Source organism: Oncorhynchus gorbuscha, linkage group LG17 (genome assembly GCF_021184085.1).
Source record: "Oncorhynchus gorbuscha isolate QuinsamMale2020 ecotype Even-year linkage group LG17, OgorEven_v1.0, whole genome shotgun sequence".
In the NCBI taxonomy this organism is placed as follows: domain Eukaryota; kingdom Metazoa; phylum Chordata; class Actinopteri; order Salmoniformes; family Salmonidae; genus Oncorhynchus; species Oncorhynchus gorbuscha.
This window is the reverse complement of record NC_060189.1, coordinates 21,465,623-21,489,541: the sequence shown is the minus strand read 5'-3', so window position 1 is coordinate 21,489,541 and position 23,919 is coordinate 21,465,623. Positions and strand designations below refer to the sequence as shown.

At 40.6% G+C, this 23,919-nt stretch overlaps 1 protein-coding gene across 5 annotated transcripts; it reads right to left on the bottom strand.

The window, feature by feature from the left end:
* Window positions 1–13,664: 13,664 nt before the first annotated feature.
* On the bottom strand, window positions 13,665–23,661 carry LOC124001561 (KH domain-containing, RNA-binding, signal transduction-associated protein 1-like). 5 transcript variants are annotated; one of them, XR_006832807.1, is made up of 12 exons: window positions 23,317–23,661; window positions 21,038–21,165; window positions 18,956–19,072; window positions 18,452–18,598; window positions 18,142–18,284; window positions 17,787–18,051; window positions 17,085–17,161; window positions 16,872–16,930; window positions 16,486–16,657; window positions 14,633–14,700; window positions 14,173–14,207; window positions 13,665–14,049 (listed from the first exon to the last, which is right to left on the bottom strand). XR_006832807.1 is itself a non-coding variant. In XM_046308457.1 (9 exons), the coding sequence occupies exons 1-9, from the start codon at window positions 23,474–23,476 to the stop codon at window positions 16,551–16,553; spliced, it is 1,203 nt and encodes a 400-aa protein (XP_046164413.1). In that variant the 5' UTR covers window positions 23,477–23,661; the 3' UTR covers window positions 15,639–16,550. The 5 variants fall into 5 exon arrangements, 2 of the variants coding, with proteins under 2 accessions (XP_046164413.1, XP_046164415.1); XR_006832806.1 differs by having other exon boundaries at window positions 14,173–14,700; XR_006832805.1 differs by having other exon boundaries at window positions 13,665–14,207.
* Between the last annotated feature and the right edge of the window lie 258 nt (window positions 23,662–23,919).

The following is a 23,919-nucleotide window of genomic DNA, read 5'->3' as shown; positions in this document are numbered from 1 at the left end:
GTTCAGGCATCTGAGGAACTGCTTAGCCCCAGACAACAGGAGCTTCATAAAACGTTTTTTATTAAACCTTTATTTAACAAGGAAAGTCAGTTAAAAAAAAGTCTTATTTACAATGACGGCCTACCGAAAGGCAAAAGGCCTCCTGCGGGACGGGGGCTGGGATTAAAAATACACATCATGACAAGAGAGACACCACAACACTACATAAAGAGAGACCTAAGACAACAATATAACATGGCAGCAACACTTGACGACACAGCATGGAAGCAACACAACATGACAACAACATGGTAACAACACAACATAGCAGCAGCAAAACATGGTAGAAACACAAAACATGGTACAAACATTATTGGGCACAGACAACAGCACAAAAGGTAGAGAGAACAATACATCACGTGAAGCAGCCACAACTGTCAGTAAGAGTGTCCGTGATTGAATATTTGAATGAAAAGATGGAGATAAAACTGTCTAGTTTGAGTGTTTTTTGCAGCTCGTTCCGGTCTGCTGCAGCAAACTGAAAAGAGGAGCGACCCAGGGATGTGTGTGCTTTGGGGACCTATGTGACTGGCAGAACGGGTGTTGTATGTGGAGGATGAGGGCTGCAATAGGTATCTCAGATAAGGTGGAGTGAGGCCTAAGATGGTTTTATAAATAAGCATCAACAAGTGGTTCTTGCGACGAGTATATAGAGATGACCAGTTTACAGAGGAGTATAGAGTGCAGTGATATGTCCTATATGAAGTATTGGTGACAAATCTGATGGCTGAATGGTAATGAACATTTAGCCGCTCAAAAGCACTGTTACTTGCCGATCTATAAATTACGTCTCCGTAATCTAGCATGGCTAGGGTGGTGATCTGAATCAGGGTTAGTTTGGCAGCTGGGGGGAAAGAGGAGCGATTACTATAGAGGAAACCAAGCCTAGATTTAACCTTAGGCTGCAGCTTTGATACGTGCTGAGAGAAGGACAGTGTACCATCTAGCCATACTCCCAAGTACTTGTATGAAGTAACTAACATATTTCCTCCAACATTATAATGAAAAGGTGCCTCTCGGTTCCAAAACACATGTTTTCTGGAGACTTGTGGGAGGAGTACTGATGAGGTCGCTCACTGTATGCGCTTTCGGTAGAGTGACTCTGTTCAGACTGAGGAGAAATCTGCACACAAATTATACATCCCAGACCACCTCCTGAAGTGGTCAGCCAAATCTGAACACAATCAGACCACAAAGTGATCTTTGTATTCTGATAGGGAGTCTCACTTACATGCGACTTCTACTATGTACAAAAGGCTGTGAAGTATTTGTAGTTAATCATATCAGTAATGTTAGCTTATCATATCAAAGCTGTCGCTCCACCCACCGGTCAAGTGGAGCAGAACATGCTGGGCGATCTCAAACTCAAGAGAAGAAGATCAAGAGGAGTCAAGTGAGAGAAAGTTCCAGCCATCCTTGTTTTTATATCAGTTAGCGTTAATTGTGTTAGCCAAGGCCAGTGTGCGTCCTTGTTGATATGTAAATACATATTTCATATCTTTCAGGTGTTTATGTCTGAAGATGCACTCTGCGACAAGAATGACATATTTATGATAATACTACTTAGTAGTTTCTACTGCGAGCTAGCTATTGTAACTTGGCCAGCTCTGTTTTGGTTGTCATATAATTTTGTACATTTAACCCTGTATTTGTATAGGATAATGTCCCCCAGTGCTTTGTTTATATGCCCTGTAATTGTATAAGTAAAGTGGGGCAAAAAAGTATTTAGTCAGCCACCAATTGTGCAAGTTCTCAGACAAATTGAGAAAAAGAAATCCAGAAAATCACATTGTAGGATTTTTTATGCATTTATTTGCCAATTATGGTGGAAAATAAGTATTTGGTCAATAACAAAAGTTTATCTCAATACTTTGTTATATACCCTTTGTTGGCAATGACAGAGGTCAAACGTTTTCTGTAAGTCTTCACAAGGTTTTCACACACTGTTGCTGGTATTTTGGCCCATTCCTCCATGCAGATCTCCTCTTGAGCAGTGATGTTTTGGGGCTGTTGCTGGGTAACCCAGACTTTCAACTCCCTCCAAAGATTTTCTATAGGGTTGAGATCTGGAGACTGGCTAGGCCACTCCAGGACCTTGAAATGCTTCTTACGTAGCCACTCCTTCATTGCCCGGGCGTTGTGTTTGGGATCATTGTCATGCTGAAAGACCCAGCCATGTTTCATCTTCAATGCCCTTGCTGATGGAAGGAGGTTTTCACGCAAAATCTCACGATACATGGCCCAATTCATTCTTTCCTTTACACAGATCAGTCGTCCTGGTCCCTTTGCAGAAAAACATCCCCAAAGCATGATGTTTCCACCCCCATGCTTCACAGTAGGTATGGTGTTCTTTGGATGCAACTCAGCATTCTTTGTCCTCCAAACACGACAAGTTGAGTTTTTACCAAAAAGTTATATTTTGGTTTCATCTGAACATATCACATTCTCCCAATCTTCTTCTGGATCATCCAAATGCTCTCTAGCAAACTTCAGACGGGCCTGGACATGTACTGACTTAAGCAGGGGGACACGTCTGGCACTGCAGGATTTGAATCCCTGCTGGCGTAGTGTGTTACTGATGGTAGGCTTTGTTACTTTGATCCCAGCTCTCTGCAGGTCATTCACTAGGTCCCCCCGTGTGGTTCTGGGATTTTTGTGATCATTTTGACCCCACGGGGTGAGATCTTGGGTGGAGCCCCAGATCGAGGGAGATTATCAGTGGTCTTGTATGTCTTCCATTTCCTAATAATTGCTCCCACAGTTGATTTCTTCAAACCAAGCTGCTTACCTATTGCAGATTCAATCTTCCCAACCTGGTGCAGGTCTACAATTTTGTTTCTGGTGTCTTTTGACAGCTCTTTGGTCTTGGCTATAGTGGAGTTTGGAGTGTGACTGTTTGAGGTTGTGGACAGGTGTCTTTTATACTGATAAAAAGTTCAAACAGGTGCCATTAATACAGGTAACGAGTGGAGGACAGAGGAGCCTCTTAAAGAAGAAGTTACAGGTCTGTGAGAGCCAGAAATCTTGCTTGTTTGTAGGTGACCAAATACTTATTTTCCACCATAATTAGCAAATAAATTCATTAAAAATCCTACAATGTGATTTTCTGGATTTCTTTTTCTAATTTTGTCTGTCATAGTTGAAGTGTACCTATGATGAAAATTACAGGCCTCTCTCATCTTTTTAAGTGGAAGAACTTGCACAATTGGTGGCTGACTAAATACTTTTTTGCCCCACTGTATATGGTACATCATTATATGAGTATTACATCAGTGGCAACCTGTCCTTCAGGGCAGGTGGGACCGAGCGACACCTGTTTTGAGACCCACATTTTTAGGTAAAAAACAACAACAGGGTTTACCTGTTTCACATGTTATTTTGGCATTAATACGTTGGCATTTATCATTGGAACGATCTGCAAAAATCACTGAAGCTGGAGACTCATATCTCCCTCACTAACTTTAAGCACCAGTTGTCAGAACAGCTCACAGATCACTGCTCCTGTACATAGCCCATCTGTAAATAGCCCATCCAACTACCTCATCCCACATACTGTTATTTATTGTGCTCCTTTGCACCCCAGTATCTCTACTTGCACACTCATCTTCTGCACATCTATCACTCCAGTGTTGAATTGCTATATTGTAATTATTTCGCCACTAATGGCCTATTTATTTCCTTACCTCCCTCATCCTACCTCATTTGCATACACTGTATAAATACTTTTTCTATTGTATTATTGACTGTATGTTTGTTTATTCCATGTGTAACTGTGTTGTTGTTTGTGTCGCACTGCTTTGTGTTATTGTGGCCAGGTCGCAGTTGTAAATGAGAACTTGTTCTCCACTAGCTTACCTGGTTAAATGAAGGTGAAATAAAAAATAAAATAAATAAATTAACTGTAGGTAATAAAGCCACATACAAACATGGTCTATTTTTGGATTTCTTGTGAGTAAGGCACATCCAAAAGGCAGGTGTTTCAGCCTAGCTCAGTGCTTTCTGTGGCGGTGGGACAGCCAGTGGAAAATACAGAGCGTAGGTGTTGGTAATGTTCTCTAGTTGCGCCATGATTAGCTCAGTGTTCTGTCACTCCTGGCGACAGTAAGTCACTGCCAAGTCTAAGGGTAGACCTCAAAAATTCAAGCCCCTTGGGTGCTGCCATAGAGTTACATTAGAAGTGCCTATCCAATCAAGGTCATTGGCCACAGATAAAATGATGTCATATCACGTTATATCTACAGTAGCTTTGATTGGACTGATCATGTCAAGATCATACTTTCAAAATTCAAAAGCCACAAACACATCTGAGCTATCTTTTTTTGCAGGTGCATGGTAACAGTTGAATAACATGAGAAAAAAGAAAACCGCACACAGCTCTTAATAGTAAAGATCATTCAAGAACAATGATACTATCGGCCACAGGCCTTCGTCAGAGCTTTGTGAGTAAAAAAAAAAAATGAGAACCCTTATGTAGACATAACCCCACCCACATCCGTTCCACCCATCGAATGGGGTTGGAGTCGAGGGAAAACAAGTGCGACCAAATATAACAATGTGCATTTCATAAATATTCGAAAAAAGTGTATACATAAAACGCATGTAAAACCCCAATGAGTACATCGACCTACCAAATAGGATTTCATAAAACATTGGTTACAGCGCAAGAAAAACGTGAAATGGGGGCATAATTCATGTTCACATTTACAACATAACATACATAGGCATTTCATCATTAAGACCTCTAGGAAATCATGTCTGGAGTGTGAAAATCCCAAAACATTATTTTTTTTCTCCGAGTATTTTTATATCACTTCTCCTGTCTGATATCTTAACTTTCGCTATGCCACAAAATCTGAAGGTAAAAATGTAATGTTTTAACTCATTAAAATGTACTGCGACGATAATCCCTGTTTCTCCTGATTGAACTTTTATGTTAACACATTCTCTGCTTGAGAGAACGAGATGTTTTATCTACATAACACAGCCCACGTGGACATTTAATCATGTAGATAACATGGGCGGTGGAGCACGTAATAATGCAATTTATTTGGAACCGTTTTTCTGTATGTGGGTGGCAGAAATATTCACACTTCATCACATTGCACTGTGCGCAACCTCTGCATTTATATCTACCATTCGGAAGAGGGCGTAAAAGAGCCTGGCCGATTTTCTTTTGTGCCTGGCAGTTCGCTTCGACCAATTTATCGCCGTAAATTGCGACCTCTCCTATATACACGTGGTGGATTCTTAAATTCTGCTGGCAAAGCTGGGTCCGATGTTAAGACATGCCAGTGTTTCTTGACAGCATCTCCCACTTTTCGCGAGTTCGAAGAATATGTGGTGGCGAACATTTACAGTGTTCATTAGCTCTAATGGGTCTTTTTGTAGCAGTTCATCTCGTGTTTTCCCCAATGCCAAATTAAGAGCTTCATCCACACATTGTGGAGAATAGTCTCTATTGCGTATCTCCGCTGCTTTTCTAGATAGTCCCCTGTGGAGTGGCATATACGACTCACTAAAAAACTGGCTCCTTCAAAGTCCTCAATGTATCGATACCACTTCAGGATTTTATTCAAAAATATATTTTCGTTTTCATTGTTAACAAAACGTTATTAAAAAAGACCCACATAAAGGTCAGCATAGGAGCAAATCATCATCACACCTGAAATAGTTATACGTCAAATCATATTCAGCCAGCTCTAGTATAACATTTGTTGGTGGGTATTCGTTAGTATCTTTGTCTCTCAAATAGCGAGCTAGGGCTGCCAACCCCCGTATGGGGAATGCTGGTATATATAGACTCTCGACATCTAATGTCTCCTGTTAATCCCGTCATATTTAAGATCTTGTTTATGAAGTTTATAGAATCTTTCACATATGATGGTAATTCTTGCCCATGAGATTTAATAAAGGAGTCTACGAAGGTCGACAATGGCTCTAGCACTGGGCCTATTCCTGCAACCACTGGCCTGTCTGAATAATTTCCTTGTGTTTTAGGTTTGTGTAATTTCGGCAGAATGTACAGGCATGGATTTATGGGACATTTGCAGCAAATGTATTCATATTCAGGTTTTGAGATAAGGTTATTTAATAGGGTTTGCTCCAGATTAGAGCATATATCCCTTTGGAACACCTGTGTGGGATCAACACTCAATTTTCTATAGAAACGTTCATTACTGAGTTGTCTCAATCTCTTCTTTGTATTTTTCATAGTCTAAAACGACCACAGCACCCCCCTTATCTGCAGGTTTGATAACCAACGCTGACTCTTTCATTAGTTCATTAAGTGGCTGTTCTTCTGTCCTAGTGAGGTTCTTCTGAATGTAGTTTGTTTTTCTGCTACATGGCTTCTTGTTCGACTAACCTAATCGAAGAGGTTTTAACTAAAGGGCAGAATTTGCTTTTGGGCTTAAAATGGGTACCAGTTCTTTGTTGATTTTCTAGGCCTGAAACAGTGTTTTCAGAAAACATGCGCTTTAGTTTAATCCTGTGAAAGAATTTAAACAGATCTACTTTCATATCAAATGGTCTGGGCGTCAGTGATCTCTTTAAAAAAAAGTTTCATTACCGCGTCCTGCTGTAGCTTTCAAAGTCTTACGCTTCGAACACACCGATTGTGCCTTTGCGTTTTGTTACACCAGGAGTACATTCATTTCCAATGGAACGCTGCGTTTGCCTCTCAGTATTGGGTTGCAGAGGCAGTTGCTGGACGTTCTGAATTGATCGAATGTGGTGAATTTATCGAATGTATGTATCAAAATGTATGGTAGACTTGACAGAAAGTAGCAAAATGTGAATGTTGAATTTGTGTTGCACACATATCCAGTCAAAAAATGTGGGATAACATAATAAAAAAGTTTGACTGTAGAATTTCTTTACATGTTTTATTCATTTATTTGCCAATTATATTATTTATTCGATGACATCCACATATTCATTGTGAGAGCCTATAATATAATTTCCCTCCAAAAGGCAGTTTTGGTGCGAAATGCAATAAATAGTCAAGATAGCAGAGTAGGCACTTTCAACAATGAGACCAACGTTGAGGAAGGGGGTCTTGATCGCGCTGTTGGGCCGGGACCAGCCTCGCGGAAAGCGCAGGTCTGTGTGGTTCCAGAGATGGTTAAAGTCCCGAAAGCAGACAGGGGAGTTCCACCGTCTCATTCAAGAGCTTCGAATGTTTGGAGAGGAATTCCGAAGTTACTTTCGTCTGGACCGAAGCCAGTTCGATCACCTGCTCCAGATGGTTGGAGCCAGGATCGCCCGGATGGATACAAACTACCGGGAGTCCATCAGCCCAGTTGAACGCCTGGCGACGTTCGGTAAGCTACGTTCTAGTACATTTTTAAAGCTTTTGATACCATAATTGATTGATATTGATATTTAATATTTGAAATTGTTTTTATGTGCAACCTAGCTAGCTAAAGGGCTCTCTAGTTAATTGTCTCTATTTGATCAGATTAACTTTTACAGAATGTTCATTAGGCCTATAACTTTCCCCACTGTTGGTTTATAATCATTTTTTTTATTATGCAATGTTACCAAATGAAAAGAAAGGTGCCTTCTGCCCTGATGAAGGTAGGATAGTCTTCTCCAGGACCCATTGTCGTTCAAGACAGTTACAGTCATTCATTACATTCTTATTGGACTCACATACACTCTTAGAGAAAAAAGGTTCCAAAAGTGTCCTTCTGCTTTCCCCATAGGATAACCCTTTCTGGTTCCAGGTATAACCCTTTGGGGAAAAGGTTATACATGGAACCCAATAGGGTTCTACTTGGAACCAAAAGGGTTCTACCTGAAACCAAAAAGGGTACTACCTGGGACAGCCGGATAACCTTTTTAAGTAGATAGTACCATTCTTTCTAAGAGTAGAGTTGACCTGTGCTACAGTTTAATGATATAGTCATAGACTGAATTGGACTGTTTCAAGGTATTGTTAATGATGGTTACAATAGAAATAGTAGAGCATAATAAACAGTAATGAGGTAGCTATATGAGTAGATTATAATATGTGGGTGGAATTCAAATTACACACAATATTGATAATTATATTTCAGATTCTTGGCGACAGGGGACTCCTACAGGACCATCAGATTCAGCTTCCGAGTTGGTCGGTCCACGGTGGCAGGCATAGTGTCAAGGTGTGGGTGTAGCTGGTCCATTGGAAGTCAGGCGCAGAAGAGCTCTTTTAAGAACCATCCACCATTGTCCATAAAATTGCATTTTTCCCCCAGATTACTTTATGTATCACTGTCTCTCTTCATTTGGAAGTTATATTTAAGTGACATTTGGGAGTAAAGACCACATCTTAACCCCTTCCCTCTCCCATTAATGTCAGTGTTATACACACCTGGCATGGTACATCAGATGAGCGGGAGCACTAATTAAGGTTATACGACATAGATAGTATGATAAAAGGGAAAGGCTAACCTAGGGTCCATACAAATAGTACAGTTTACCACCATGTTCACTGGCCTGACAAAATACAGGTGGAAAAAAAATAAAAAGAGAATGTGTTTTTACTTTCATCTTGTCTTAGATCTGCAAAGGTGTAGGGAAGAAATAAGCAGATTAAGTCTAAATGAGATATTAGGTACAGGAAAGAACATGACAGGAATGTGTGTTGTGAAAACGTCTTAAAAATTAATTAAACTATTGAAGGTGGTGTGTGTGTCTCTGAAAAAAAAGAAAATAGCCATAACACAGCTAAACAAACAAATGGCCCCTGGACGTCATGGATGCACCGGTGGTGACAACACTTGTGGATGACGTAGTAGAGGGTCTGGCTGTAAAATTGCCACTCGTTGCCCTAGGCACAATAAATGGATCCAGAAAAGAAAGAATGTGGCAGAAGCGCCAAGGCTGCTGACCTGAAGCTGCTTGACCCAGACCTCTTCTCTTTCTCTGCCCTTCTCTTGCTCTGATACCATTCCCTGAGTCTTCTCCACTTCCTCCTACAGTCTTCTTCTACATAGACATGAACATGATAAGCCAAACCATTACCTAGCATAACTATAGTTACTAGATAGCAATCATGGACATGTCACCTACTGTACACACACGGTTATCTGACCAAATTATCAGGGATACAATGAAGCTCAAAACAACTTTTAACCCAGAACTGCAGTCTTGAACTCACTGAAGTCAAGTTAACTTTGTAAATGAGAACTTGTTCTCAACTTGCCTACCTGGTTAAATAAAGGTGAAATAAAAAAAACTGCCAATTCTGGAGAAAAAAAACAAGCTCCAACTGAGAAATACATTATGAATGGTCATCCAACTCGAAATTGTAAAAATAAATATTTAAAAAATAATAATAATCGGGAACTCGGGCTTCTTTCTGGAGCTACGACCTGAAGATCAATGACGTAATTGTTATTCAACCTTGTTTTTTCCGAGTTACCAGTTGTCTTGAAAGCACCATAAATCCAGAGAATGCCAGACTTTGATGATAAAATTTGACCACGAAGGACTGCCGTGCCACCTTCCTGTTCAAGTGAGCACAGCACAAGGTGAGTGCAAAAATGTATTATATGCTGCTGCATAAATTATGTAATATGCCAGGGAGATATGTATACTGTAGCTAAGAAAGTATTACTAAGTGTATGTTGTGTAGTAAGCCGTTAGTATCCCATGTGCCTCACCCTAACAATTTGGTCTATTTACCCTCTTAATTTCATCTACTGTTCTGATTTAGTGGTGCACATGTAGCCTATAACCTGCTTTAGAGAAATGTAATCATTGAATATTTTAAGAGCTTTCATTGTCTGCTTATATGCCCCCTTTATTTAACATATGGTTATGACTTGGTGTACAGGGAGAGCACTTTAAGAACAGCCCAAGTTCTGAATTCTGTTGATGTACATTTCAAAAGTGCTAAACAAATAATTATATTGACTATGTCCGTCCTAGCTCACTCATTAGTCTTAATCAAAATTACAGATGGCCTCTTATTCGCTTGTTGTCCCCTCATGCTATAGTTTGTACATCTCAATTGTAATTAGAAACCACATTTGTTTAAGCAAGTCAGCCATATCAGCTATGTTTTTTTAAAGGCAGTAAATGAGGCTGAATGAACTGTTCCGCTGCCAGACAAGACTCCGCTGTTAACGAGGTGCAACAGTGGTAAGATGTTGGGACAGCTTTATGTAGGCCCTAACAGTTTGTGGGCACTGTTTGTAGTGCAATTCATGTATTGTTTAGTGTTGTGTAGTGGCTCTGCTGACATGCATCCCACTTAAAGTTTTTTTTTTTTTTGCCCCTCCACAATTTGCATGCTAAAATCACCACTGTTTTACATCGTATTTCACTGTTTAGAGGTTTTCAAGTTAATTGTGCAATTGTAGCCCTTTACTGAAGATGGTACTATTCTTTGTAGTACACGTGCTGATCTCAAATTAGTACAGTCACATTTCATTGCGCTGTATGGCCCAGTATAGCATTGTCATCATATTCATGTTAAAGCCATGCACATTGTTTATAAGAGATGTGAATTGGAGATTGTATTCTGTCATTCACTATTGTATCTTTATCTCTCTTTACTTGCAGACCACACACACTTACTTTGGTTGAAGGAAGATGCCAGACCACTAAGTGCCTTAGCCCATCCAGACTACATACACAGTGCCTGTGCATTTTCAATGTTATCAAACCACGTCAACTGGAATCTTACCTGTCTGTCATCTGTGCCCTTACCAATACACTGGAGTGAACATAAAAACCTAATTTAAAGAATATACAGTCCAAGTCAACACTTAATCCCTATGTGATTACTGACTGTATTAAATAAAACGTCAATGCCAAACAAAAATTCTGGATTCTGTCATTTATAGACAACGGTAGTTCCCAGTCAGACAATTACTATTAAAAATCTGTTCCTCACTCAGTACAATGTTTGGTGAATGTACGTTGTTTTGTCCTCAGCCCTCTTGAATGCGGTGGACTGATTCAGTTCTAAATTACCATCAAGTCCATCCTTATCTCTTCCATCACTGCAACGGATTGTCCAGTCTGCTGAGGGTCATTGCCTGCCATCTGCCCTCCATCAAGGTTCTGCACGACTGCAGGGCAAGGAAGCATGCAGGAAAGATCACCGCCGACCCCATTCACCTCCCCTTCCTTGGCAAACGGTTCAGGTCAATCACGACCAAAACCTACCGTCACCTAAACAGTTTCTTGTGCTGTGGCCCTCACCAACCATCCTCTCCTCCATGGACTTTGCATTCTGCACTATTCATCCACAGACTCTGCAAACTAACAGTGTGGAAAGGGAATAGGGACACACTGAACATTTTAAATGAAATAAATACAATATTTGCAGAGAGAATTTAACTAGGACTATAAAAGAATGAAATATTTTAAATATGTAATTACTAAGGCCTTTTGGAATCCACATTTGACACTAAATAAGTGATATTTCCTGGGGACATAAAAGGCACCACTGTAGGAATAACTCATCTTTCACGTCCAAAATCCGATGAGAGCACTCAAGTCGTGATTGGTACAAAAAAAAGAAAAAGACCAATCGCGTTTCAGTAGACTGCTACGTTCATTGGCTAGCATTTCCTCCGATATAAAATTATTTAGTAAGTAGTTGCAAGCGCAAAATAGATTTGAGAGCAAACTGAAAAGTTGGTGAGGTGAAGAAAATGCATTCGTGTGGGGACGCTTCTTATTTGTGAGTGCAATAATTTGAGTCTCAACATGTAGTAAGAACTTCTTCCGGCAAACACTTCTACTCTCGAATTAATGTAAGGCTACTGCGTGCAAAATTGCAGTTCTGCTCGATCACAAACTCAAGTTTAATTTTCGCGCACCACGCTGGCCAGCGCTCGCGGCACCCGTCCTCTGCTCGCTCGACCACATTTCTTCTCTCGACTCAAGCGCCATTTCGTGCCCGCTCGATTTTTGAATCCTACGGTAAACTACAGCGTATATCCTTAGTGGTCACCAACCGCTCGATCTTCAATGCATTCATAGTCGATTACCAAATATTTATTTTAAAAAGCCAACGATAAAGGAATACGCTCATTTTTTTTCGTGTTGCGCATAAAGGGAGTGTATACATTTTCATACTGGTTTGCCGTGGGAATCGAACTCATTACCCTAACAATGTAAGCGCCATGCGCTACCAACCGAGCCAGATATCACAAACCACTTGTTCAATGTACTCAATTACTTTATTGTACATCGTTTCCTCTTCTTGGTGAGAAATTATACAGGTACAAACCTAATGACCAGCCTATGTACAATACAGTAACATAAATGTACATTAAGTGGTTTGTAAGGATACATTAATACTGTACAAATTAGCGGTTGTTTTCCATGTTATATCGCCAAGAAAAATATAACATTTTACATGGAAGTTGCGTCTTTGCCCACAACTTGGCATAGGACTGTGCTCGTTCTTGACTCCATTTGAATGACAACCGCAGAGGGCAACAACTTACAATGCGAAGTATTGGATCCTGCAAGATACTGTTCTTAATTATAAAACTACCTTTCTTGCCAAAGTGGAGGCGTTGGAAAAAAATTGCCTGCTCTAGACGTTTATATCGTTGATAATATTAAATAAATGCCCAGTGCACTAATTGTGAAAAATTGTTTGAGCACCCCTACTTCCCACTGCTTTGCCTTTGTCAATATTCAGCCTTCCCATCCTCCTGACAGAATGGGGCCAGACATCTCCCAGCATAAGACAGTGGAGGGAAGTGAGAGCTTGAAAGAAACCAGACCAGCTGCTCTCACAATACTGCCATTAGATACCTGGTCCACAGAAAGATGCTGTTAATTTATTTAGAGTGAGAAAATAGATGGGACATGGGAGCATGATACAAGAGATGCTTTGTCAATGTTGAGTAACCAAGTTTATATTTATACTGAACAAAAATAAAACAACGTGTAAAGTGTTGGTTTCATGAGCTGAAATACAAGATCACAATAATCCAGTCACCTGACAGGTGTAGAATATCAAGAAGCGGATTAACAGCATGATCATTACACGTTACACCTTGCACTGGGGACAACAAAAGACATCCTTTACAATGTACAGTTGTCACAACACAATGCCACGTGTCTCAAGTTGAGGGAGTGTGCAATTGGCATGAATGCAGGAATGTCCAACAGCTGTTGCCAGCTGTTAATTTCTCTACCATAAGCCTCTCAAATTATTTTTAAATATTTTGGCAGCGTCCAACCGGCCTCAACCCCAGAACACATGTAACCACGGCAGCGCTGGCTCCCAAGTGGGTGGGACAATGCACTCCCATGGCTGCACCTCTACCCAGTGATGTGAAATCCATAGATTAGGGCCTAATGAATATTTCAAATGACTGATTTCCTGTAAGTCAGTAAAAGGGTTGCGTTTACATTTTCTATCAGTATAAATAAGGGAGGCAGCTGAAGGGTTGACCTTATATACGAGCCTCAAAACAGCAGGTTGAGCCCATTATGCCAGTGACCTGGTTTGCTGGTTTGAATCTGAGCAGACTGAAAAATCTGTCAATGTGCCATTGAACAGAGCACTGAACCCCAATTGCAACCCCGATTGCTCATGTAAATTGCTCTGGATAAGTATCTGCTAAATGACTAAAATGTAAAACATAATTTGACAAAAAGATAGCTTAATCAGAATATTGAGATTTATTTAAGAAAGGAAAGTTATTCTGCACAGAAATGATTCAAGACCTTCCTGAGGCAACTACAATTTTACAATCACAAAAAAAAAGTAAAACGAGGTTAAAAAAATAAAGTCAAGGAAATGTAGCAATTATAATTTTAGGAGGTAGATAAGTTTTGATATTGCAGATTGTACCTTCTATCAATGTAATTGTCTGCATCATTTCCCAGAATACAACTCAGCTCCTCTTACTCCAAGCTGCTTTGTCAGGAACCAGTGCATTTACTTCATCCTCTCAAGTTGAATGCACTGTAAGCCTCATGTTCTTTCTCTGGAGACTTGCAGACATTAAGCAGCCATATTCCAGGGAGTGCCATTATCCATAAGTGCTGGAGCGAACACACATCCTCATTTATAGCAAACTGATGGGCATATCTTGTGTAAGAAAAGCCTTGTGGCAATCCTGACAGTTAAACCCCAAACAAAACATGGGGCTGCTAGGCTTCTGTTACCTGTGCAGTCTTCAAGGCCTTTCACTGGATTATACCTGTTGAAACGATAAACTCACAAGTCACCCTGTTGAGCAACTAAAAACAGAGCACTTCCCAAAACCTGACTGAGAACAAAATTGGAGATCACCAACATTTCCACCCGCCTTCCTCCAGTCTAGCAGTAAGTACTTTGTCACAACACTGGTTTGATCTTCTACTACAGCTGGTAAAGACCCTGACAAAATTCAGCTTGAGGGTCCATTACAAAAACATTGCAGTTAGTCGTGAAGAGGACTAGGAGCTTTCTGGCCAACTTCAACAAGCACACGCAAAATGAGGAATACTCAGGTGGATAGCAGACTTTGTTCACTCATCGTTTCATCAGTTTTCCTCAATTTAAGTAATAGTAAAACCTAAAATACTATAGCAGCTTTAGCCAGTCAAATTCCATGACATTGCTGAAGAGTAATGGACGACTTACCCATAGGACTTTATTCAGCTCAAGTCCGATGCCTTTCTCAAACCCAGAGAGGGACTTACTCGGAATACCTGGGGACAGAAATACAATGAGACCCCTGTGCAAGTGCTGTTGACAACTAACATGTACTTGAAAACGATCATTCATGCAAGACTAATATTTCACTGCAAATGTCATGCAACTCAAGCGGAGGTTGTAAGTCTTTATAACCATTACTTATTGACTTATTATAACATTATTCTAAAAATACCAAACAAAAAAAGCCAGGGAGGGCAGTTGAAATGATTGGACCATTAACTGTTTTCAATTTTAGCAAGAGTTGCATTACAATCATTTCTAATAATTTTGCACAGCTATTTTGTTTGAAACAAGTCATCATAGCATATTATGCAGGTATGTATTTTTGGACAACTGGTTTTGGATGACTAGCAGGTTCTAGCATTTTGTGCATAAGACAAAAAAATATCTAACAAATGACAGTTGGGGTTCGTTTTACCTTCTTGACGTGATCTTTAGGCTTTTAGCATCCTCTCCCCTGCGATATTTTTCTTTGATGCAAAGTCATGCTGGCTGGTTTTATTAAAGTCAAGTAAGAATCCTGCAAGCTTGACTTGAAATACTGTTGAAAATCAGTTATTTCAAATGACTAAAAATACATGGATCATTGGGAAGCTTGAGGAAGTGGGCTGTCGTAACAATTGACTTCAAATAATACAAGTCCAGGCACTATCATTGTCAGGCGAAGTATTTGGAAATACATTACCTTAAGGAACCATCGTTATTTTTACGTGACATAATGGGTCTCTTCTAGATCCTCTATTAAAGAGAGAGATGAAGAGGATGTGCTCTTTATCAAAATAGAGCAATGTTCTTTTTGGTTGCTTTTGTCTTCTATGTACATGCAATAATCTGGTGATTGTTTTTGAGTTTTGTGAAGAACCTCAAAATGAGGATCAGTTTTATTAGTGGAAGGCATTACTATACAACAAAAGCAAAATACCAGGTTTAGTTGGATAAAAAACAAAAACAAATTAGGCTTTATTGATACAACGCACTGCAGCAAAACAGTTGTGGATATATTTAGTATCCTATTTAGGCAAGAGTACACATATAGCACTATGCATTTTGGAGACTGCACAACTTTAGATAGCAATACAATTGTCCTTAGTTTATGTACATAATATTGAGTTGGCTGCAGTTCTTTCATAAAGACCATGTCCAAATCTTGGTAGGACGCAAAATAGAATAATTCACCAGAATTTCCATCAGTCAGCCCAATAAGATGTAGACTAAAGTAAGCCAATCACAAAATATATCTATAGTAGAATGTACTACACAATCAAGTCAAATTGAAATGACTCTAGATATTTTAGGACAGACCGTCTCAAGTGTCTAATAAGGATAGATTTCAAAACTCAATAAGAAAAATAAAAAAATTGAACCTATGGAATTTTAGATACAAAAGAAATTGTCCAGAAATTTATTTAGGTTCTTCCCCATTCATTCTAAGTTGCCGATGTTACATTGATGTCATTGATCAAGTTTATTAGCTAAGAATACTTTTGAAATGCAGCCTAAATGAGTCTGCAACTGCCACTGAATCCTCTCATGACAGACAAACTGAAATAACATTTTTGAACATTAAACTACACATGGTATCAAGTTTTTTTTTTTTTTTTATCTTCAAGCAACCATTAAATTAGATCTTAACTCAAAGATGCAGTGGAAACAAACATTGAATGAAACTTTTTTATCAAAATCCTTGCATTTGCTTGCTACGCCCACTCAATACGATACATCCAATTACCCTGCTCTCAAACCATTTTTTTAAAATTAAAGAAAAAGAGGGAAATTACTTCAGAGAGTTAAAAGTGATTTACAATGGGAGACAGTTGCCAGGGCAACCCTCTACCAGAGCCGTTCAGTATCTTCCGTATGGATGCTCTCTGTAGGACCCCCGCTTATCCTGCCTTGCAGGAGGGGCTTTGCCTCCAGTGGTGGGCCACGAACCCTCCCAATCGTCCTGGGCTACGAGAGAAAATGCACACAAAAGTCCCAAACAAAGGTCAATGTTTAGATACACTCAGTGTGGCAATAAAGAGCGATGGTCAATTCATTCAGTACAAAACATTGACAGATGACCGGTTTGGACCAATTATGTCATTTTAATATCTGAGAATGTATGTGAAAATAAGAACATTGGTTATACCAATTTTCACCATTAAATTTACCATCATCTTACCATAGGGTTCAAAGGCCTCCTGAGCCTCTCCATGTCCATAGTCATAGTACTCTGTATCCCTGAGAAGAGAAGGTCAAACAGTCTTCCACCATTTTGACACTACATTGAATATTGTGAGAGGAAATGTCTGCGCCCCTACACAGTCCTGAGGATTGGCCACTTCATTGTTTAAAATCTCACAATGAACCATTATACTATGAGATAGAAACTTACGCTTGTGGAGGTTGTTGACTGTAATAACTGTCATAACCTTCATATGCAGGCTCAGCATAGCTTTCTTCATAGGCAGGCTGGGGAAAAGACATAAGCAATTAACCACAGAATGACACAGTACATGTACAACGCTAGAGTAATGTCAGAACAAACACCTCAAGTGTACTAGAAAGGTTCCATTGGGCTGATACCAATGATTTATATAAACCCTGGATTGCTGATGCTATACAGACTGAAGCAAACGTCAGCGGCACTCCCCAGTAGGAGCAATCCTCCTTAATTAATGGGATTTTATAGTAGTTCAATAATTTCTCAAGGACACAAGCAGTTGTATTTGAGTTTGTGGGGTCTGTAATATTACTAATCGAAAAAGAAAATGTAAGGAAAAATTGTTTATGTTAAGCTCACATATGCACCAAGGTATACAAAAGAACAAGTGTGGAAAAAACAAATGTAGACATCAATAATTGAATGCTCCCAAAATATTTTACAATGTTAGGAATGCCAAGATGGAGGCACAGCTGATTCAACACAGCACCCCATATCAGTGATCTAGTGTAGAAAAAAAAATCAATGGTAGATTTGTCAGCCGTGATAAATAGACCTATAATAAATACGACCTTAAACTGACAGCTCCTCTTTAGTTCTGAAAGAGACTAGGTACACAACACAGTGACTTAACAATCGAGTGGTTTGACGTACATATTCATCATATGCCTCAGCCTTGGGTGGTTGCGCATGTTGGTGCTGCTGATGGTGCTGCTGGTGGGAGTGGGCTGGGGACGGGAGCATCCTTTGCGTCCCTTGTGCGGGGGGTCTGGAACGTTGAGCTGTGCCTCCTCTAGTGGGTGTGGAGGGGGGTCCACCCCGACCAGCTGGAGCCCCTCTGGTGGACCCACCCCTGGGTGGCCCTCCTCGGGAAGCTCCACCACGAGGGGCTCCTCCACGAGGTGGCATTCCTCGCCCCCTGAAGAAAAACAAAATTGATTTGTAAATTTAAAGTGGGAAAGATTGTAGTCTCGTAAAATAAGGGGTTTCCAAAGGCACTGAATCCTACCTGGCTCCTGCAGAGTTGGGTGGGGGTGCTCCCCTGCCCCTGCCTGGGGGGCCCCCTCTTCCCCTGGATTGTGAGTCCTGACCTCCATTTAGGTAGCCAATCTCCATGAACTGATCCTGGCAAATACCATCCATGGTGTCCTGCTTATAAGTAAAGAAAGTAGTAGCTACATTAACATGGCAGGTCCGTGATTAGAACATGGCAGCAGCATGGAAAATATTGGGCCATTGCTAAGCCATCATAAATTAACCCATAGATCACAACTTTAAAATGTCTGTGGCTGAAGCAGGATGCTGTCTGGGATACTTACAGGGATGAGGAACTTCTTGACCTCGTCCATTGCATGAGCCATGCGCAGGTATGCCTCAGGTATGGGGGCAAACACCTCTATGAAGACATGCAGTTCCATGCCCAGATGAGCATATTTGGGCTCACCGCCCTTTCTCAGCTCTTCCTCCTGAAATTAACGTACAAAATTACATAAACTAGGTGGCTCAAGCCCTGAAAGCCATATACCACAGGTATGACAATCTTTTTAATGCTTTAATCACATTGGTAATCAGTTTGTAATAGCAATAAGACACCTCAGGGGTTTGTGATGTATGGCCAACATACCACAGCTAAGGACTGTGTCAAAGCGCACCGCGTTGCGTCGTGCCTAAGAACAGCCCTTAGCGTATTGGTCATATTTCACAACCCCTCTGGCCTTATTGCTTAAATTAAATCCAATGCTACTCAGTAAATTTGATTGCTAAATGTTTGTTTCAAAGGGACACCACGCATGTACCTGGTCAGCTCCTCCCGACATTCTTACCTTCGCCTTGTCTCTCATGGAACCTTTGCCCAACACAGAGATCTTTGCTCCTGTTTCCTCCTGGAGTCGCTTGATCGTGTTCCCCTGGGGTCCCAGGATCTTACCAACAAAGTTGAACTGAAAAAAAATCATTTGTAAAGAGATTACACACAAATAGCCTCTGTTGATGCAGATTGTTTAATTCAGAGTCATATATCATGTTGCTAGGCTGAGGAAGATATCGTAGCACAGCCTATTCAACCTACAGTGTGATGCACGCCTTTCCCACCCCGGCTAAGGGAGATCAGGGACAGTCAGTCTGCTGCCCGAGACAGTCATTAACATTAATAGATTAATTTGTCACTCAGGCACTCTAACGTGCTAGCTAGGGCCATTTGGTTTCTCCTAACCCTTTTCCTTACTCAAATGAAAAAGAGGGCAAGAGCCTGCCCAGGAGACTGAGATCGGTCCATGTTTAATGGCGGTAGATATGAGAGCTGTTTCAGCACATCGAAATTAAGATGAATGAATTTCAATTATCAGATGGTCAAACCAGCGCCGCTCTTTCTGCAATTGCCCATTTATGTGGGCCATTTTGTGTTAATTCATATCTAGTAGCCTTAAGCCGTGCACATGTCAGCCAAATTCTGCTAGGTGAACGAGCAAGCTTGCAAAATGACAAGAGTACCACTTGTCCATCTTGAAACGCAATAGCCAGTAAACATCCTCGAAATAGATTAATTCACCATAACTCAAAATCTGTCATTTATTGAAATTTTTGCAGAAGAGATCTTAGAAGAGATCTTCAAATTTTACATGCAACTAAGATGTTTGGTATTTCTCAAGTGAAAATTTGCACAAATGACAACAATCCCCATTGTTGACCAATCACCAACAAAGAGACATGTCATAGTCATAATATATGCACGAAGTTCCAGAATGGAATGATGCAGATGTCTTTATTCTGCATGTCTGAATGAGCACTGTGACATACCATTTCAACTTCACTCCCCTGAAATCAAAAAGCATCATTCCACTACATGCAGTCATATCCATTAAAGTTGGTCACTGAAAACCAGTGCCAAGTGATTTCAATTTTGGAAATCTGTTCTAAATTATTCCCACGCATAGAGATATACACCAGTTAAGGTACACCACCCAATTCATGAAAACAGTTCACACCTACGGACAGGACAGTGAGTCACACGGCCTGCTATAGAAAGCAGGCAGACAGGCATCCAGTTACTGTTCTATTGAACGTTAGAATGGGCAAAGAGAGTGACAGAAGCAACTTTGTGTCGTATTATAGTCAGTGCCATCTGCGTGGGTTCCAGAATCTCAGATATGTCCAACATCCTGCTATTTTCACATACAACCGTGTCCAGGGTTTACCAAGAATGGCGAGAAAGCACGCTCTCTCACCATGCCTGTGGGCAAAGACAGCTTGTTGATGGGAGGTTGAAGGAGAATGGCAAGAATCTGCAAGCTAACAGGAGGGCCACAAAGAGCGCAGTAAAAAGGGGTGCACAGAATGGCATCTCAGAACACACAACTCATCAGTCCTTGTCTCAGATGGGCTATTGCAGCAGACGACCACACTGGGTTCCACTCCTATCAGCTAAAAACAAGAAGCGGCTCCACTGGGCACGCAATCACCAACCGTGGACAATCTATGGCCCCATCCTGCCTGGTGTCAACCATACAGACTGGTGGCAATGGTGTAAGAAATGTTTTCCTGGCACACATTAGGTCCCTTGACAACTGAGCAACGTATCCATGCCCTGAAGAATTCCAGCTGTTCAGGAGGCAAAGTGCGATCCGACCCGGTACTAGATGGGTGTACCTAGTGAACTGGTCACTGAGTGCATGTAACCATATTACAAACAAGGTTTGAGATTATGTTCTAGTACAATATTATATCTGTTTGGGCTTCCTGCAGTCTACAAATGTGTAATTATGTCCCCCCACAAAAGTAATCACATTTTAAACACAATGGCCCAAACTGCATGATTATATCATAAATCTTTCAGATGTTAAGCTAAAAATTGAGGAAAAAAATAATTACAGTCTTTCGATGGAGACCAAGAAAAAAACTTTACTCACCCTTGGGTACTGCTTGACGGGAATTAGCACACGTTCTTTGACCTTGATGTTCTTTGTGGTACACAGGTCCAAGTATGTTTCTCTTTCTGCCTCTTTCTTTGACTCTCCTTTCTGAATCCTTTCAATCTCTACAGACAGGAAAACATGGGTTTTTAGTTTGAGTAAATCATTACTGTACCATTGATAATGATTGAACGAATTGTATTGCAAGTGCTTCATGAAATGTTCATAATTCACAAGCAATTAGCAGAGCTTGGTCAAATCCAAGTATAAATAACTAAAGTAGCGACATCTGAGCATTGCCCTACTAGAGAACATCCTGGAGTCAAGACAAAAGCCAACTGATCTCGACATTTTAGCACCTGCATTTCCTCAAAGACAACTGGCATAGAACAGACAGTTGTGACAATTGGTCTCTAATCCTCTACAACACAGATGCCCCAACAGTAAAATGCTGCAGGCATTTGACATTGCACAACATCACAAAACATTATGGGGAAACTGAGCTCCGCTCACCAGATAAACACCCGTATAATTATGAAAGCCTCAGAACTGGCAAACAGGCCTCAAAATCCTACTGAAAATGACAAGTTGGCCATTAGTCTTCAACCCTGATGCTGTAATTGTTACAATGGGGTGCAGTGGGGCTGTTAAGGTGAGTCTCAAGAATCAGAGACACCATTAATTTGACATAATTAACAAAAAATGGCTGATCAGACTGTAGAATCCAAATTTATACACACTCCTGTTTAGTTTGAGACAGACAGGTAATGGGGAACTGTCTGGTAGAAATTGGTGCTAGGAGTGAGGCAAGCTGCGATAACGCAGTTAACTAGCACTGCAGCAGGATGAAGCAGTTTATAACCTGGTCTGACACTTTGCCAGCAATGTCATGGCTGAGGTCCCAACATGCGTAACAATTTCCTGCCTAAAGAATTGTACAGTAACTTTGCAGCAGATATCAAATTGCAGATGTGCACACTAGCTGGTGTCTACTATGAATTTCAAATATCTGCCAGAAATTCAGGAATCAAACTGTAAATGCTGGATTTACACAAGTAATTTAGTAGACTCCCTTATTCAAAGCAGCTTACAGTTAAGTGCATTCATTCTAAGTGAAACAACCAGAGTCGAGAGAAGTGATAGCTACTAAGTTTTGTTAACTACACATTTTTTTACAGCACTAACAAATAAGCAGCCACATTTCATATAATGTCAGCCAACTAGCTACTGTTCCAAACAAAAACTGCAAGCCACGGCCGGTTGTGATACAGCCAGGGTTCGAACCAGTGGCTGTAGTGCCGCCTCCAGCGTTGAGATGCAGTGCCTCGGAAGCCCAATTTGCGAGCAGTCAGAAAGAAAATGGCAGGGATGTGTACTGTCTTAAAACAATTTCCCCATTATTTTCAGACAATTTAGGATATTGCACACCCTTGGCTGAAGGTGGGGGCAATTGTGTTTAATGAAGGCGATACACGTTTCCCGTTTTTCCCATGGATCGCCATTAGATGGCTGAGGGAAAGTATGCCTTGCAGTCTGAATGGATGCTTTATGTCTGAGCCGGTCTACACACGTATTACCGGGAATGCACAATCCTAGATGTGCAGGATCTAGCGCCAACTATATGTTGCCTCAACAATATTCAATCCGGCCGGCAGGTTTGAGTAAAAAAAAAGTGCACATTGTTCTCATTCTTCCAGAACATCGGTGCAGGCCTCTGGATATTTTTTAATCCCCATGTGGTCCTCTATACAAAATTATGGCCCAGCCCTGCCATAGAGATGTTCACATGCTGCTACCAAGCTTATATAAAAAATGTATCGTTCAATTGTTACTTTACACAGTACATCACAGGAATTAGTGGTTTTGGGTGGATTATCCCGTTAACGTTAGTTACATCATTACACCCCCACTTGGTGCCATGCCTCTACCTTAAAACCTCGTGCCAACATGCCTCTTTCCATATCAACCATTGTCTCCAAGCGAATACATTATATATATATATTAGTACAGAGCGGTGTGTTTAACCAAAGCCGTTTCATTTATGACAAATATGAACGAGATGTCAACGTTTAACAAATCATTTGTGCAGTAATCAATGGGTTAACGTTACAAACCAGAACGGTTTGACTACTAGCTAACGTAGCTACAGTACGTTAGCTAGCCATCGTCATTCTTTCAACTAACGTTACCCCAGAGATAAGCCTACTATAACTAACAAACAAATTCAGGAGTCACTGCGAATGTGCATTTTAACAAAAATATTTGTGATATTTTACCTGCAGATATCAGTTTCATTGCGTGAGTAAATGACGAATCCAGGCTGTCTTTTTCTGCCAGAAGCTCAGGGAGATATTTGCTTTCATTCTCCATTTTGCCTTTTTTAGGCTCGGGCTTAGCGTCGGAACTCATGTCGCTCACGTTCTGCAAAGCTTTCATTCACTTAGTTTCAAAGCAGTCGGCAGTACCCCAAAACAACACACTGTATGACGTTTACTAGCTTTATGTTATTCCCCGGTAACTAGCTAGATACACGTTGTCCGTATTTTAGCGGTAACCGAGAGCGGGCTGAGAACAAAAGAGGTTGGTAGAACAGGCGATGTTCTTCTTGTGCAACAAAAATAATTACGTCACATGTTCTATAAATCGGAAACGAGGCTGCCTAGTGGATTTAAAGAGGCAGTGTTTTTGAGTTGATGGCCAGTGAGTCGGCAAAGTTCAAATTTTGCCGAAGATTTGTCAAGAAAGCAAGAATTGAAGCTACTTATTTTGTTGTTTGTGCCCTAATTTGTGGTTGGCCTGTACAGGAAAAAAAAACGGTTTATTAGCTGATACCTAACTGAACAACTCTTTGCAGAAGGCTAAGTGCATCCTTGTTAGAA

Bases quoted from the DNA above. Each gene is read 5' to 3' on its own strand.
- LOC124001561 (XM_046308457.1), bottom strand. From the start codon at position 23,476: ATGAAAGCTTTGCAGAACGTGAGCGACATGAGTTCCGACGCTAAGCCC. The intron at 21,166-23,316 runs GTAAAATATCAC...TCCTGTCTGTAG, and splicing joins AATGAAACTGATATCTGCAG to AGATTGAAAGGATTCAGAAA. The intron at 18,052-18,141 runs GTAGGATTCAGT...GTTTTTCTTCAG, and splicing joins CCCAACTCTGCAGGAGCCAG to GGGGCGAGGAATGCCACCTC.